This window comes from Lonchura striata, chromosome 24, assembly GCF_050655825.1.
Source record: "Lonchura striata isolate lonStrDom1 chromosome 24, ASM5065582v1, whole genome shotgun sequence".
NCBI lineage: Eukaryota > Metazoa > Chordata > Aves > Passeriformes > Estrildidae > Lonchura > Lonchura striata.
In genome coordinates this window covers 4,961,736-4,975,253 of record NC_140726.1, presented here as the reverse complement: position 1 = coordinate 4,975,253, position 13,518 = coordinate 4,961,736, and the positions used below count along the sequence as shown (strand labels likewise).

At 45.3% G+C, this 13,518-nt stretch overlaps 1 protein-coding gene across 38 annotated transcripts in view; it reads right to left on the bottom strand.

The window, feature by feature from the left end:
* The window catches only part of LOC144247416 (uncharacterized), a 185,067-nt gene that overhangs the window by 89,038 nt on the left and 82,511 nt on the right, over positions 1-13,518 (bottom strand). For 6 of the 38 annotated variants that reach the window (XM_085560402.1, XM_085560404.1, XM_085560405.1 and 3 more), the window contains exon 1: positions 2-9,135. The exons of the other annotated variants lie outside the window; for them this stretch is intronic. In XM_085560402.1, coding sequence (XP_085416528.1) covers positions 2-92 — 91 coding nt within the window. In that variant the 5' untranslated portion in view covers positions 93-9,135. Of the gene's footprint in view, position 1; positions 9,136-13,518 lie in introns of those variants that run through there. 38 annotated transcript variants of the gene reach the window in all.

The following is a 13,518-nucleotide window of genomic DNA, read 5'->3' as shown; positions in this document are numbered from 1 at the left end:
CCAAGTCCAGATCGGGATGGGCTTGGGAACAATCCCTGGGGCTTGCAAGGCTCTGCAGGGCTTGGCACTCGGGGCCAGCCTTGTTTCTCCATCCTGCCAGGGTGGGCAAGCTTAGCCTACAAGATCCAGCAGAAGAAGGAGCGCGTCCTTTCCCTTCATTTCTTCTCCCTGCCTCTCTCCCTCTCTCCACATTCTTCTCCTCTCGCCTTTTTCACGGCGAGCACTGAATGATGGGATTTTTACATCAGAGGAAAGTCATCCCTTCTCCACTCCCCCAGCTCCTGGCTGTTTCCTCCTCAGCCACTCTGCGAATTTGTGAGCTCCATCCTCACTCAGAGCCCGGCACCAGCTGGTCCCACCGCGGCAGCATCCCGAGCATCCCAAATCCTGCCCCAGCAGCCCAGACTGGCAGCTCCACGCTCCCTGGCAGCCTTTAAACTGGCCGGGGCTGCCGCAGAGCTGGCACCCCGCTCCAGCACGGTCACTGGTCAGGCAAGGTGAAGTGAGCCCTGCTGGCATGGCTGGGCTGGGGAGAAGTGCAGATGTGGCTGGGAAAGCTGCCACAAGGATGTTCGGGCAGTTCGTGCCCTCTCTCCTGCAGCTTCTCCAGCCCTTTGATTTATTATCTGCAGCCACACAGGCGATGACCCCATCGCGCTGCAGCGAGCCGAGGACAGGCGAGAGACTTGTTCAGCTCAGCGTATTTTCTGATCCCTGCAAATACCCCGTTAATTACCATAAGCTGCCAGGCACCTGCCATAAGTTATTAAAGAATAGCATTAACCCAATCGGGATATTTCCCCCCCTCCTGCAGTACCACCAGTGAATTCGGGGAGCGGCGAGCAGCGCTCGGCTCGGGAGCCGCGGGGACTCGGCAGCGGCTCCGAGGCACGGAGCTGCCCCGGGCGGGCGGAGGTCGGAATTTCCTGCTGGCCCTTGGCCTTGGAAACCACCGCATCCCGCTGGAGCAGCGCTGCCGGCAGCTCGGGCAGCGGGGGGATGGATGGGGATGCTGCCCGCCCCACCTGCTCGGGAGGAGGAGGGTGGGAACGCTGTCCCCATAGCGCAGCAGCACCCTGCTCCACACAGAACTCAGTAATTCATCATCCAGTGACTTCGCTGCCTGCCTTTCCCATAAGTGAGAAGCCCCAAACACCTGCCTGGCATCATTTACACCTATGGATTTGAAGGTGAAAACCAAAATGTTGGTTGGAGGTGCTGGGACAAATCCAACCCTCTGAAAGTCTTCCCAGTTGAACTCGATTTCAGTTGTAGCCAGAAAGATTTTACTGTCACGAAGAACTCAGATATAAGTAAATCATTCATAATTCAAACACCTTCAGAGTCCTGACAACCTCACTAGAGCCACACATTGCCCATCCAGGAAACCACGGACCCAAATCTCCTCGTACATGGACAGAACTGACACAGCCCCAGGTGATTTCTCTGCCTGCCTCTCCCATAAATAAGAAGCCCCAAACACCTGCCTGGCATCATTTACACCTATGGATTTGAAGGTGAAAATCAAAATGTTGGGTGGAGATGCTGAGATAAATCCAACCCTGTGAAAATAAACCTAATTTCAGTTGGGCTGGAAAGATTTCACTGTCCCAAAGAACTCAGATATAGTTCAATAATTCATAATTCAGTGTGCCCTGACACCTTCAGATTCCTGACAACCTCACTGGAGCCCATCCAGCAAGCCACGGACCCAAATCTCCTCATGCATGGACAGCACTGACACAGCCCCAGGTGATTTCTCTGCCTCCCTTTCCCATAAATGAAAAGCCCCAAACACCTGCCTGGCATCAATTATGCCTATGCATTTGAAGGTGAAAACCAAAGTGTTGGTTAGAGGTCCCACACAAATCCAACCCTGTGAAAGTTTTCCCAATTAAACCTAATTTCAGTTGGGCTGGAAAGATTTCACTGTCCCAGAGAACTCATGCATGGTCACGATGACCCTGAGAAAAGAATGGACCATGGATAATCAGGAAGGGAATGAAGCCTTTTAGCCATGTGAAGATCACCTTCCAGAGCAGACCCAACTGGCAAAAATCAGAGTTTGGGGTAGGAAGTGGAATGGTGGAAAGGAGAAGGGTGCTGATGGTACCCAGCAGAATTCCTGGCCATGCCCCAGGGATGGTGACACAGGATCAAGTTTGTCTTACACCAAAAGCACGTCCAGGAGGGAAAATGAGCTCAGCACAGCTTGGCAGTTGTTCCTTCAGGCTCCACTCAAAGCTGACAGACAGATTTACCCCCAGGCTCACCTGGTACAGCTGTGATCACATCCAGGAGTGATCACTCCACTCAGAGAAACTCTTAAACGCGACACAGTGACAAAGAATTACACCAGCCCCTACCAGAGTGGGGTCATAATCCCCTGCCAGCAAGTGGGAGGGACTTTCAAACCTTGCTTTTCAGTCCTGCACCTTCACACTGCTTTCATTTTATCCCTTCTAGCTGAATTTGCTCAAATTATTGCAAGGAAATTTGTCCCAATGTCCAGCCAGTGGAGACATTGAGATCCCCACTCCAGCCCAGGACTCCTAAAAGCATTTATGGCACTGATGCTGCCTGGGGAGTTTGTGGATGGTCAGACCTGAATGGATTTTGGCACATCCTAAAAATACTATGGATTTTGAGAGAGATCAGTTGGTTCCTGTCGGACTTTCACACCTTATCTGGGAGTTGATGGCTCTTGGAACACCTTTTGGAGCATATCTTTATCTAAGGGTATCAAAGACTTGAACAAAAAATTTCCATGAGAAATACAAACAGGTAGAGCCACAGGGAGATTAAACCTAAGCAGGTTTTGACCAAAACCAAGACACTCATTTTTATCAGCCAAAGGCAATTCCCCCCTGAAGGGCAGTGGGTGTATTTCCATCACTCAACGTTTCAAAACCAAGGCTGGGTATTTTTCATCCAGACAGGGAAATCTTTTGGCCAGCAGTGCCCAGAAGGTCAGAGCAGCCTGTGCTGAGGATCCTGGCAGGCTCCAGCACCTCCCCAGCGTTCACCTACAGCAGCACTTGTTGTTCACAGCCAGCCCGTTTCCCCACGGATGACCAGACCTGACCCTGCTTAGATTACAAAAGTTAAAGGGTCCAGAAGTGAGGAAAACAGGAAATCCAAACAGTGAAAATCTCAGCAATAACGTTTCCCAACAAAGACCTTCAGATCTCGCTCGGGGCCAGCGGCTGTCTTGGTGACGTCCAGAAAGGGCCATGTTCAGCCTGGTCCTTCTGCCATTTATTTTTACCCTGTTTATTTTTCTATACTGTGACATTTTCCTCCTGTTTTTAAAGGTTTGGTCATAAATGAAGCCGCTAATCCAGACCTAAGAAAACAGACACAAATGCACGTACCCCATGTGCTTCCATTGGCAGGGAATTTTCCCTACAGAACACCAAGCCCGTGCACCACTTAAATCCCCTTTTGGGACCACAAAATTGGGATTGAATCCTGCAGGAAACTGAAAGGAGATGATCCACAGCTTAATTTATTGTACCATAACCTCCAGGGCTGCAAAGTAACTCCGAACATGATCCTGGTAAGGAATTATGAGCTGCATTTGGAAGAAAAAATATCATGTTTGTTTGTTTTGGTGCTTTTGCATTTTAGACCTCACCCAAATCTCCTGACCAAATATTCTGCACAAGTCTGCCTGTGATTCTGCTGTGGGCCGAATCTGTGGGTGGCATAAATTGGCATCACTCCTGTGCCACTGGGTCATCAGTGAAAACCTTGTCCTGCTTCTTCCCGGAGCCCGTTATGGGAATTCAAGGAGCTCGGAGAGGCATTTTTAAGGCCTGGTTGTTTTGCGTTCAAATTTTAACTTTCATGCCGGGTGGTTTTGGGGTGAAATTCAGCTTTTCCTCCCCGGCAGGGCAGGTTTTTGCCATTACACTGCCATCTAGTGCTGCGAGCTCGCAAGGGAAAAGAGCCCAGGCCTGGAGGGGCCACCACCAGCGAGAGCCAAGCTCGGAAAAGGGGCTCCAGGAGTAAATTAAATCCCATCAAATAAACAGAATCACCAAGTGCACAGCCACTGGTGGCCCTCAACCGTGGCACAATAGCCAAACGCTTCCAATAGAAGGAATTGCACAGAGGCTCATCCATTATCCAGCTGTTCTCCATGGCGGGGGGCGTTCAGGATGTGCAGGTTTGAAGATGAAAGTCTCCAAATCCAGCTGCTCACCTGGCACCAGGTGGTATTGCTGCCACCAAAAAAGAGTTTTTTCATGAGAAGAACCCTCCTGCAAGCTCCTGAATGCCTCCAGCCATGTCTTTTCCAGCTTTCCTGGATCTCTTCCTCAGCCCAACTCCCTCCTGCCTTCAGCTCAGTTGTATCACAACATCTGGGCCAAATTTATTCACTTTGTAATTGATTTCAGTGGTTTCCACCATGGGCTTTTTGGAGTCCCTCTCCACAGCCATCACTGTGATCAGCATCCAAAAAAGGATTTTTCTAAGCCAGCACGTCACAGCACTCACAGAAACCCTCCCCACGCTCAAGGACTGGGCAGCAAAGTTCAAACCCAACATCAGAACACTCACAAAGTGACCTTTACGAGTTAAAAACACCGCTCCTGAGGCTTTACTCATGCAGAGGATATTTGTCCTCAGTGGAATGTGTGTCAGAGGGTGTGAAAGTGAGAGTGCCTTGAGGTTAGCGATTGTTCAGCCTCAGAGTGGATGAATCATTGATAACACCACACAACATCCTGCAGGACTGTCAGCCTCTATTTCTGGCACCGTGTCCCCGCTCTGCCTCGTGAGCAAACCTTGTTTGTGCTCTGCTACGGAAAACCCAAACCAAACAACGCTGGAGGCTCCCCCAGCCAAAATTCCAGGAGTCCCACCGAGCCTGCAGAACCCACCTGGGCCATGGGTGCTGCGCACAGGGCTGGGATGGATGGATGGATGGATGGATGGATGATGGATGGATGGATGATGGATGGATGGATGGATGGATGGATGGATGGATGGATGGATGGATGATGAATGGATGGATGGATGGATGGATGGATGGATGGATGATGGATGGATGGATGATGGATGATGGATGGATGGATGGATGGATGGATGGATGGATGATGGATGGATGGATGATGGATGGACGGATGGATGATGGATGGATGGATGGATGGATGGATGGATGGATGGATGGATGATGGATGGATGGATGGATGATGGATGGATGATGGATGGATGGATGGATGGATGGATGGATGGATGGATGATGGATGGATGATGGATGGATGGATGGATGGATGGATGGATGGATGGGTGGATGGATGGATGATGGATGGATGGATGGATGGATGGATGGATGGATGGATGGATGATGGATGGATGATGGATGGATGGATGATGGATGGATGGTGGGGCCCGGAGAGGCTCTCAATGTGTGAGGAACAATATTTATGTTTCCTGGGCCACACTGGGAACACAAATATCAGGGAATATCACAAATAACACAAATATCCATGGGAATTTCAGGGATCTGGGGCAAGGCTTGGGAGGCACTGGGTGCTGAGGGAACGAGCTTAGAACTGCAGGTCAGATTTATCTTTTTGCCTTGTTTTCCTTCTGGATGACCACAAGAAAATAATTTTGCCTTTTCTCCCTCCTTTTTGTATCTCCAGACCTCCAATCCATGGCTCTGCTGCTCTTTGGAGCTGCACCAGGAGCACACTCAGCTCCCTTTGCCAACCTAAACACAAAATGAGGATCTTTAAGGTCTTTTCCAGCCCAAACCACTCCATGATTCCACCCGTGAGAAGCAAAACAGATTTTGGGGTTGCAGGGAAAACACCAAGGATCTGCAACATGGAAATCAAAGCAGATTTTGGGATCACAGGGAAAACACCAAGGATCTGCAGCATGGAAATCAAAGCAGATTTTGGGATCACAGGGAAAACACCAAGGATCTGCAACATGGAAATCAAAGCAGATTTGGGGATCACAGGGAAAACACGAAGGATCTGCAATATGGAAATCAAAGCAGATTTTGGGATCACAGGGAAAACACCAAGGATCTGGATGCTTTGGGGTGCAGATCCAGCTGCTCCATGCATCCCTTCCTCGGGAAAGGTTTGCTGGAGGAACTCCTGGAATAGCCACACTCAGGGCAGAGGCCCTTCCTGAGGTGATGGCAGGATTTTGGCCTCTGGTTTGGGATCCTGGTTCCAAAACACCAACAAATGTTGCTCATATTTCAGCCATAATCCCACAAGATTCCAGGGAACCGTGGTGGAAACACCCTGGGAAAAATCAGAATAATGGTGCAACAACATTTTTGCGGGGAATAACACCAGGAAAAACCTTTAAATCCTCTAAAACTCCATTCCAAAAGTTCCAAACAAATGTTTTATCCCTCATTACAGATTACTTTTTTGTGTTTTACTTCTACCTAGTTTTGACTATAGCTTTCCTCTTAATTTTTCATATATTAAAGAAAAATCCAATGCTGACACAAAACTCTTCTAATCCATCCCTAGTGAATGCATGTTGCCTTTTTAAAATCATCAATATTTTGATGAAATTGTAAATTCTGATCAAATATATTGTTTCATGAGGAAAAGAGGGAAACTTTCCTTCAGAGAAAATCTGGGCCTGTTTCTGAAAATAGCTAAATTTAAAATATTTTGCAAGAATTATTTTCTCTTTAAAACAAAAAAAAATTCTCAAACACCACTAAATGATCACCATTTCTATTTTTCCATCTCCACTGGAAACAATTGCAGGGTTTCAAGCACTACTTGCAGTAGGAATTTCCAGGATATTCCCATTAGAAGGAGATTTTTTAAAGAATCTAGGGAATTAGCCACACATCTTCCATTAAAACTAAAGCACCCTTGACTGCTTTACAACCTCATGAGATTAATTTGTAGAAAGTCTATTTGAAATGAATGTAAAAGTGGGCCAATATTGAAATGTGGGAGCTGAATCCCTTCTCAGTGCAGTGGGATTGGATGGGAATTTCCACACGTGCAGCACCCACAAGGTGCTGCTCTGGATTCTGAACAGAATTAAAATGATTACATTTTTTAATTGAAATCATTTCATTCCATGTCAAAACAAACACTGGAACCGAAACCAACTCCAAAATTTCAGTTTAAAGTCAAACCAGCAAGTGAGGATGTCAGCAAGGGAAAGCAGAGGCACTTTATGAGGATGTGTTTACTATTTTGGCTTGGAATCCTTGGATTCAATCCTGTTTTTCTTTCAACCCCAGACCTTAACCTGGCTCTGACACACCCCAAAATCCCACACGACCCCAAAATCCGACACCCCCCTGCTGCAGGCCCAGCCAGGCTGAGCATTCCTTGCTCCGAAGCGAGGGAAAAAAAAAAATAATCCTGTCAAATTCAAAAAATATCTCCAGTGCTGCCTCCTCCTCATTTCCTGACTGCAGGCAGGGCGGAAATAGCTACATTTCCTGAGCAGGGCTGTTCTCCAGGGAATGGCAGCCTGTCTGTCTGTCTGTCTGTCTGTCTGCAGCAGCAGGGCTCTGGAGAATCCCTGGATTTCCAGCGGGGGCACTGAGGTGCTGAGGAGGGAGATGGGAGCGTAAAAATGTGGTTAAAAAGGGAAAATAAGAAGAAAAATTAAAAAAAAGAGGGAGACAGAGGAGAGTTGCCACAGCCATGTCTGTGTGCAGTGAAAGCAGAGGGAACCTCGCAGTCCCCCAGATTTTCTCTGGGTTCTGAATATCCCTAGGCTGTATTCCAGATAAAGGGAATCTGTTTGGTCCTGACTCCTTTGAAGGTGGGGTTTGTGTGTCTTTATTCCATACCCTGTATTTAGAGAATCTGTTTGGTCCCAGACGCTTTGAAATGGGTGTTTCTATATCCTTACTCTACATCCCTATTCTATATTTTATATCCTTATTCTATGTTCTATATTCCCTGTATTTAGGGAATCTATTTGGTGCCAACTCCTTTCAAAGGTGTGTTTCTATATCCTTATTCTACAATCCTAGTCCATATTTTATATCCTTATTTTATGTTCTATATCCTTATTCTATATTCCCTGTATTTAGGGAATCTGTTTGGTCCTTTGAAAAGGGTATTTCTATACCTTTATTCTACATCCCTGTTCTAGGTCCTTATTCTATATTCCCTGTATTTAGGGAATCCATTTGGTTCCAGTTTCTCTGAAAGAAGTGTTTATATATCCTTATTCTACATCCTTATTCTATATTTTATATCCTTATTTTATGTTCTATATCCTTATTCTATGTTCTACATCCTTATTCTATATTCTCTATATTTAGGGAATCTCTTTGGTGTCAATTGCTTTGAAAGGGGTGTTTCTATATCTTTATTCTACATCCTTATTCTGTATTTTATATCCTTTTTCTATGCTCTATATCCTTATTCTGTATTCTATACCCTTTTTCTATATTCTCTATATTTAGGGAATCTATTTGGTGCCAATTCCTTTGAAATGGGTGTTTCTATATCCTTATTATACAACCCTATTCTATATTTTATATCCTTATTCTATATTCCCTGTGTTTAGGGAATCTATTTGATGCCAATTCCTTTGAAAGGGGTATTTCTATACCCTTATTCTATATCCCTATTCTATATCCTTGTTCTATATTCCCTGTGTTCAGGGAATCTATTTGGTGCCAATTCCTCTGAAAAGGGTATTTCTATATCCTTATTCTATGTTCTATATCCTTATTTTATATTCCCTGTATTTAGGGAATCTATTTGGTGCCAATTCCTCTGAAAGGGGTGTTTACATGCCCTTATTTTATATCTTTATTCCATATTTTGTACATAGGGAATCCATTTGGTCCCAACTCTTCTGAATGGACTGTTCATATATCCTTTTTCTATATCCTTAATCTATATTCTTTATATAGGAAATCTTTCTGCTCCCAATTCTGAAGTGGGTATGGGTATATCCTTATTCTATGTCTTTATTCAATATTCTGGATATAGGGAATCCATATGACCCAAATTTCTCTGAAGAGATTGTTTATACACCCTTATTTTATATCTTTATTCCATATTGTTTATTTAGGGAATCTATTTGATCCCAAAGAGGTTTTCATATATCCTTATTTTATATTCTTATTTTACATTCGCCTTTTAGCTGTCGTCTCCTAAAAGTTGACTTCCCATTCTCAACTCTTAGTTTCGGTGCTTTAAATCCTAAATAAAGAGATTTAGGCAGCTCCGTGGGTAAGTCAAACCCTAAAGCAGAGGAAATGATGGATACTACCAATCTCAACTCTGGATTTTAAATGATTGGGATTAGCCAAGAAAAATCTCATTCACAGAGGCAGAATGAGGAAAAAGAATTTTAAAAAATACAGGTATTAGGGCCTAACTGCTATTCTAATTAGCAAATAAACTCCAAAAATGTGGCCTGAGGCCACCCCATGGCTCTGCCTGGTGGGAAGCTGCCTGGCATCATCTCCCACAGAGGAGGCCAGCTGATAAAACTGAGAAAAGAAAAAGTTTTTACTTGCTGAACACATCACCTCAACCTGACCAGGACCAAACCCAATCCATCTGCTGAGCTGCCCCGTTTTTCACCCACAAAACATCTTTTCTTTGGTAATTATCAATCACCCTTCTGCAGAAAGGTTCCTCCAGTTTTGTTGTTTTTTTTTTTTTTAACTACTCAATCCTTGGAGAGACAGATGAATTTTAATGATTTAGATTATTAACCTAAAGGTTGATCCAGACTGGGAGGAACAGAATAATTTGTTTAATCATTATTATTATTTATAATTATTTAACATAGGGGAGAAAAATATCACCTTAAATGTCATCATGATGCTTTTTTAATTGCCTCAGATGAAATTCAGAATAATCATTACTCTGTAAATGTATACAGATCTAATTTTAAATACCCTGAGATGCTGGATATTTCTCTGGAAAATGCAGAGGATGCATATTCATTACTGGATAGGGAATTGCAAAACCAGAAAAGAATTGATCAACCAGTTATTGAAAATTAATTCTTTTCCCAATTCACAGCTGGGCTGTTATTTGACATGAGGCAGAAGAAGAAGCTGAGCCAGGTAATTTTTCTTATTCTCTCATTCCAGCACTTTAGGATGCACCCTTTAGGAGGAGGGATGACCTGTGGATGCCCAAAAACGTGCTTTTAATTTGTAATATTTGTATTGTGGAGTTATCTGCACTAAGACAACTGAGGGATGCCCAGCATAAGGACTTCCAACCCAGCATTGTCCCTGCTCACACTTGATTTTCTAACACCCTTGGACTTCCAACCCTGTATTTTCCCTGCTCACAGTTGACTCTTGGACTTCCAACTCATTTTTGTCACTCACACTTGATTTTCCAACACCTTTGGACTCCCAACCCTGCATTTTCCTCTGGTCACACTCGGTTTTGTAAAGTCCTTGGGCTTCCACCAGATAACCCAGCATTTTTATTGCCCACACTCGATTTTCCAAAACCCTTGGGACTCCCAACCCAACACTTTTCCCAGCTCACACTTGGTTTTGTAAAGTCCTTGGACTTCCAGCAGGTAACCCAGCACTGTCACTGCTCACACTTGATTTTCCAGCACTCTTGGACTTCCAAGCCTGCTCACACTTGACTCTTTGACTTCCAACCCATCATTTTCTCACTCACACTCGATTCTCCAGCCCCCTTGGTCTTCCAACACTGCATTTTTGCTGCTCACACTTGATTTTGTAAAGCCCTTGGAGTTCCAGCAGGTAACCCAGCATCTTCCTTGCTCACACTCGATTTTCCAGCACCCTTGGACTTCCAACCCAACACTTTTCCCTGATCACACTTGGTTTTGCAAAGTCCTGGCTCCCAGCAGGTAACCCAGCACTGTCACAGCTCACACTTGATTTTCCAACACCCTTGGACTTCCAGGAGGCAACCCATATTTTTTTTCACTCACACTTGATTTTTCAGCACCCTTGGACTTCGAATCCAACACTTTTCTCTGCTCACACTCGATTTTGTAAAGTCCTTGGGACTTCCAGCCCAGCATTTTCCCTGCTCACAGTGGATTTTCCAGCACCCTTGGGTTCCCAGCAGGTGACCCAGCCCCGTCCCAGCTCACACTCGATTTTTCCCAGCCCTTTGTCCCCCAGGGCTGAGCGAGGACGAGCCCTGCCCATTTCCCATCCCTGTGCTGGGGACAGGCCCCTGAGCCTGGGCCCGGGGAAACATTTGCATTTTCATTGGCACAGGTACAGCATTCAGAATTCTTTCAGGCCAGGCCAATTAAAACAAGCTGAAAACTGCTGAGTGAAGCAGTTTCAGGCAGGATCTGCTTACATTCCCCCTTGGAGAAAAGCGGGGGGCCCACTTGCTGTAACTCTCTCCCTCTCTGCACAGCATGGGTTTTATGCTTTTTTATTATTTTTCCCCCCTTTTTTTTTTTTTCCCTTTTCTTTTTTTTTCTTTTTTTCCCCCTTTTCTTTTTTTTTCCCTTTTCTTTATTTTTTTCCTTTTCTTTTTTTTTTCTTTTCTTTTTTCCCCTTTTCTTTTTAAGGTGGAATAACTTGTGCCCTTTACACAGGGGCTCTAAGAGATGGGTGGCAGGACTTGAGAATGTGGCTTCATTTTTAAAGCAGGCTGTAAAACCAAATGGAGGCATGGGAATTAAAATTTAAAAAAAAATAAAAAGGGGGGGAAAATAAAGAAAAAAACACCAACCCCCGAACTGGTAACTCTGCACAGATTAACACACTTTACCTCCTTCACAAACCTTGCATGGTATTTTCTTAAAAAGGAATAAAGCCACGTAATTAGCAATCAGTTGAAGCCTAAGGCTTTTTTGCCACCACAGAGACTATTCAATGCCTACTGGCTCTCCCAATACACTCCTATTACTCTTGGGTTTCATTTGGACAGCTTCTTTCAAACCTCAGCTGGGTTGTAAATGCAAACTGACAGGTTAAAAGATACCATTTTTATACCCCTGAGCAAATAAAAGAAAATAAAATGAAAAAGTGAGCTGCAGGAAGGTTGGAGGGATGAAGAAGGATCCCAGGGATGGAGGGATATGTGCTCCAAAGGGTCAGGATTCTGCATCCACCTCATTATCCTGGGGGAAAAAACCCTTTTTTTGGCAGTGCCCCTCCCAGAGCCCACAGTGGCCACTCTGCCAACCCCCTGCATGCCAGGACTACCACAGAGGCAGCACCTGCAAATGCCCCTGCATCAATCTGGGGGGGAAAATGGACTAATCCAGCAGAACAAACCAGAGCCCAGGGATTTGCATTTGTTTCCATGGCTCTGAATGAGGCTGTGGCACTCCTGGGCTGGGCTGAATGGAGGGGAAAATGTGTATTGCATGTAAAATTTGGGTCCATTTGGGGTCGAGCTGGGTTTCAAGCAGTGACAGGAGGCAGAGGGGTCTGAACCCGAATTTCTTTTCACCTTGATGAAGCAGCACTGGGCTCACACAACTACCAACAGTTCCCATCAGTGCCTGAGCACCCAGAGCAACCAGAAACTAAATCACAACCAGAAACTAAATCATAACCAGGAACTAAATCACAACCAGGAACTCAATCACAACCAGAAACTAAATCACAACCAGAAACTAAATCATAACCAGGAACTAAATCACAACCAGAAACTAAATCATAACCAGGAACTCAATCACAACCAGAAACTAAATCACAACCAGAAACTAAATCATAACCAGGAACTCAATCACAACCAGAAACTAAATCATAACCAGGAACTCAATCACAACCAGAAACTAAATCACGACCAGAAACTAAATCATAACCAGGAACTAAATCACAAACCTGCCATCCCTCACCTAATTGCCACCAAGACGTTAACGAGAGGCACAGGAGGAACAAAACAAGTGACATCTGGAGCAAATAGCAGAAACACCAGATTCCTCAGATCATCCCTGAGAGGAGACAATTCTCTTCTCTTTGCTTTCAGAGCCCTGCTCTAGGAACAAGCTGGCCCAAGGGACTGGGAAAGTAGGACATGAGGACTATTCTGGATCAAAATCCTTTTCTTTTTCAAAGGCTGCCGGGTGCCCTCCTCAACGACCTCGAGCAGCTCAGCTTGTCACCTGCCACACAGGTGCCTGCAAAGGCATTTATTGATTTCAGCAGGGCAGACAAAGAACAGACAGCAGCAGTCCCTGAAGCACAGGGAACGTGCCACGAGCATCCTGTGATCCCAGCTCTGCCTGTACAGAGCGTGGGGTTATTGATCTCTGAAAGGGCGAGCAGATCCCCAAATTTAATAACAGAGGGCAACGTGTGACATTCACGTGGGGACTTTGATGCTGGGGTGTGAAGCACTGATCACCTCCCCTTCCTGCCCCACCTCTCCTCTCAAATAACCCCTCCCATCCCTCTCATCCAGAAGCATTCATGCCTTTTATCTGTTGGAAATTTTTCCTGCTTTCTTCCCCTCACCAAGGAACCTCATTTGGTCTCCGCCTGGATTCACCTGTCCACAGCAAAAATCAACAAACCAAAACATCCACCAGGCAGAGATGTCCTCTCCAGGTGTA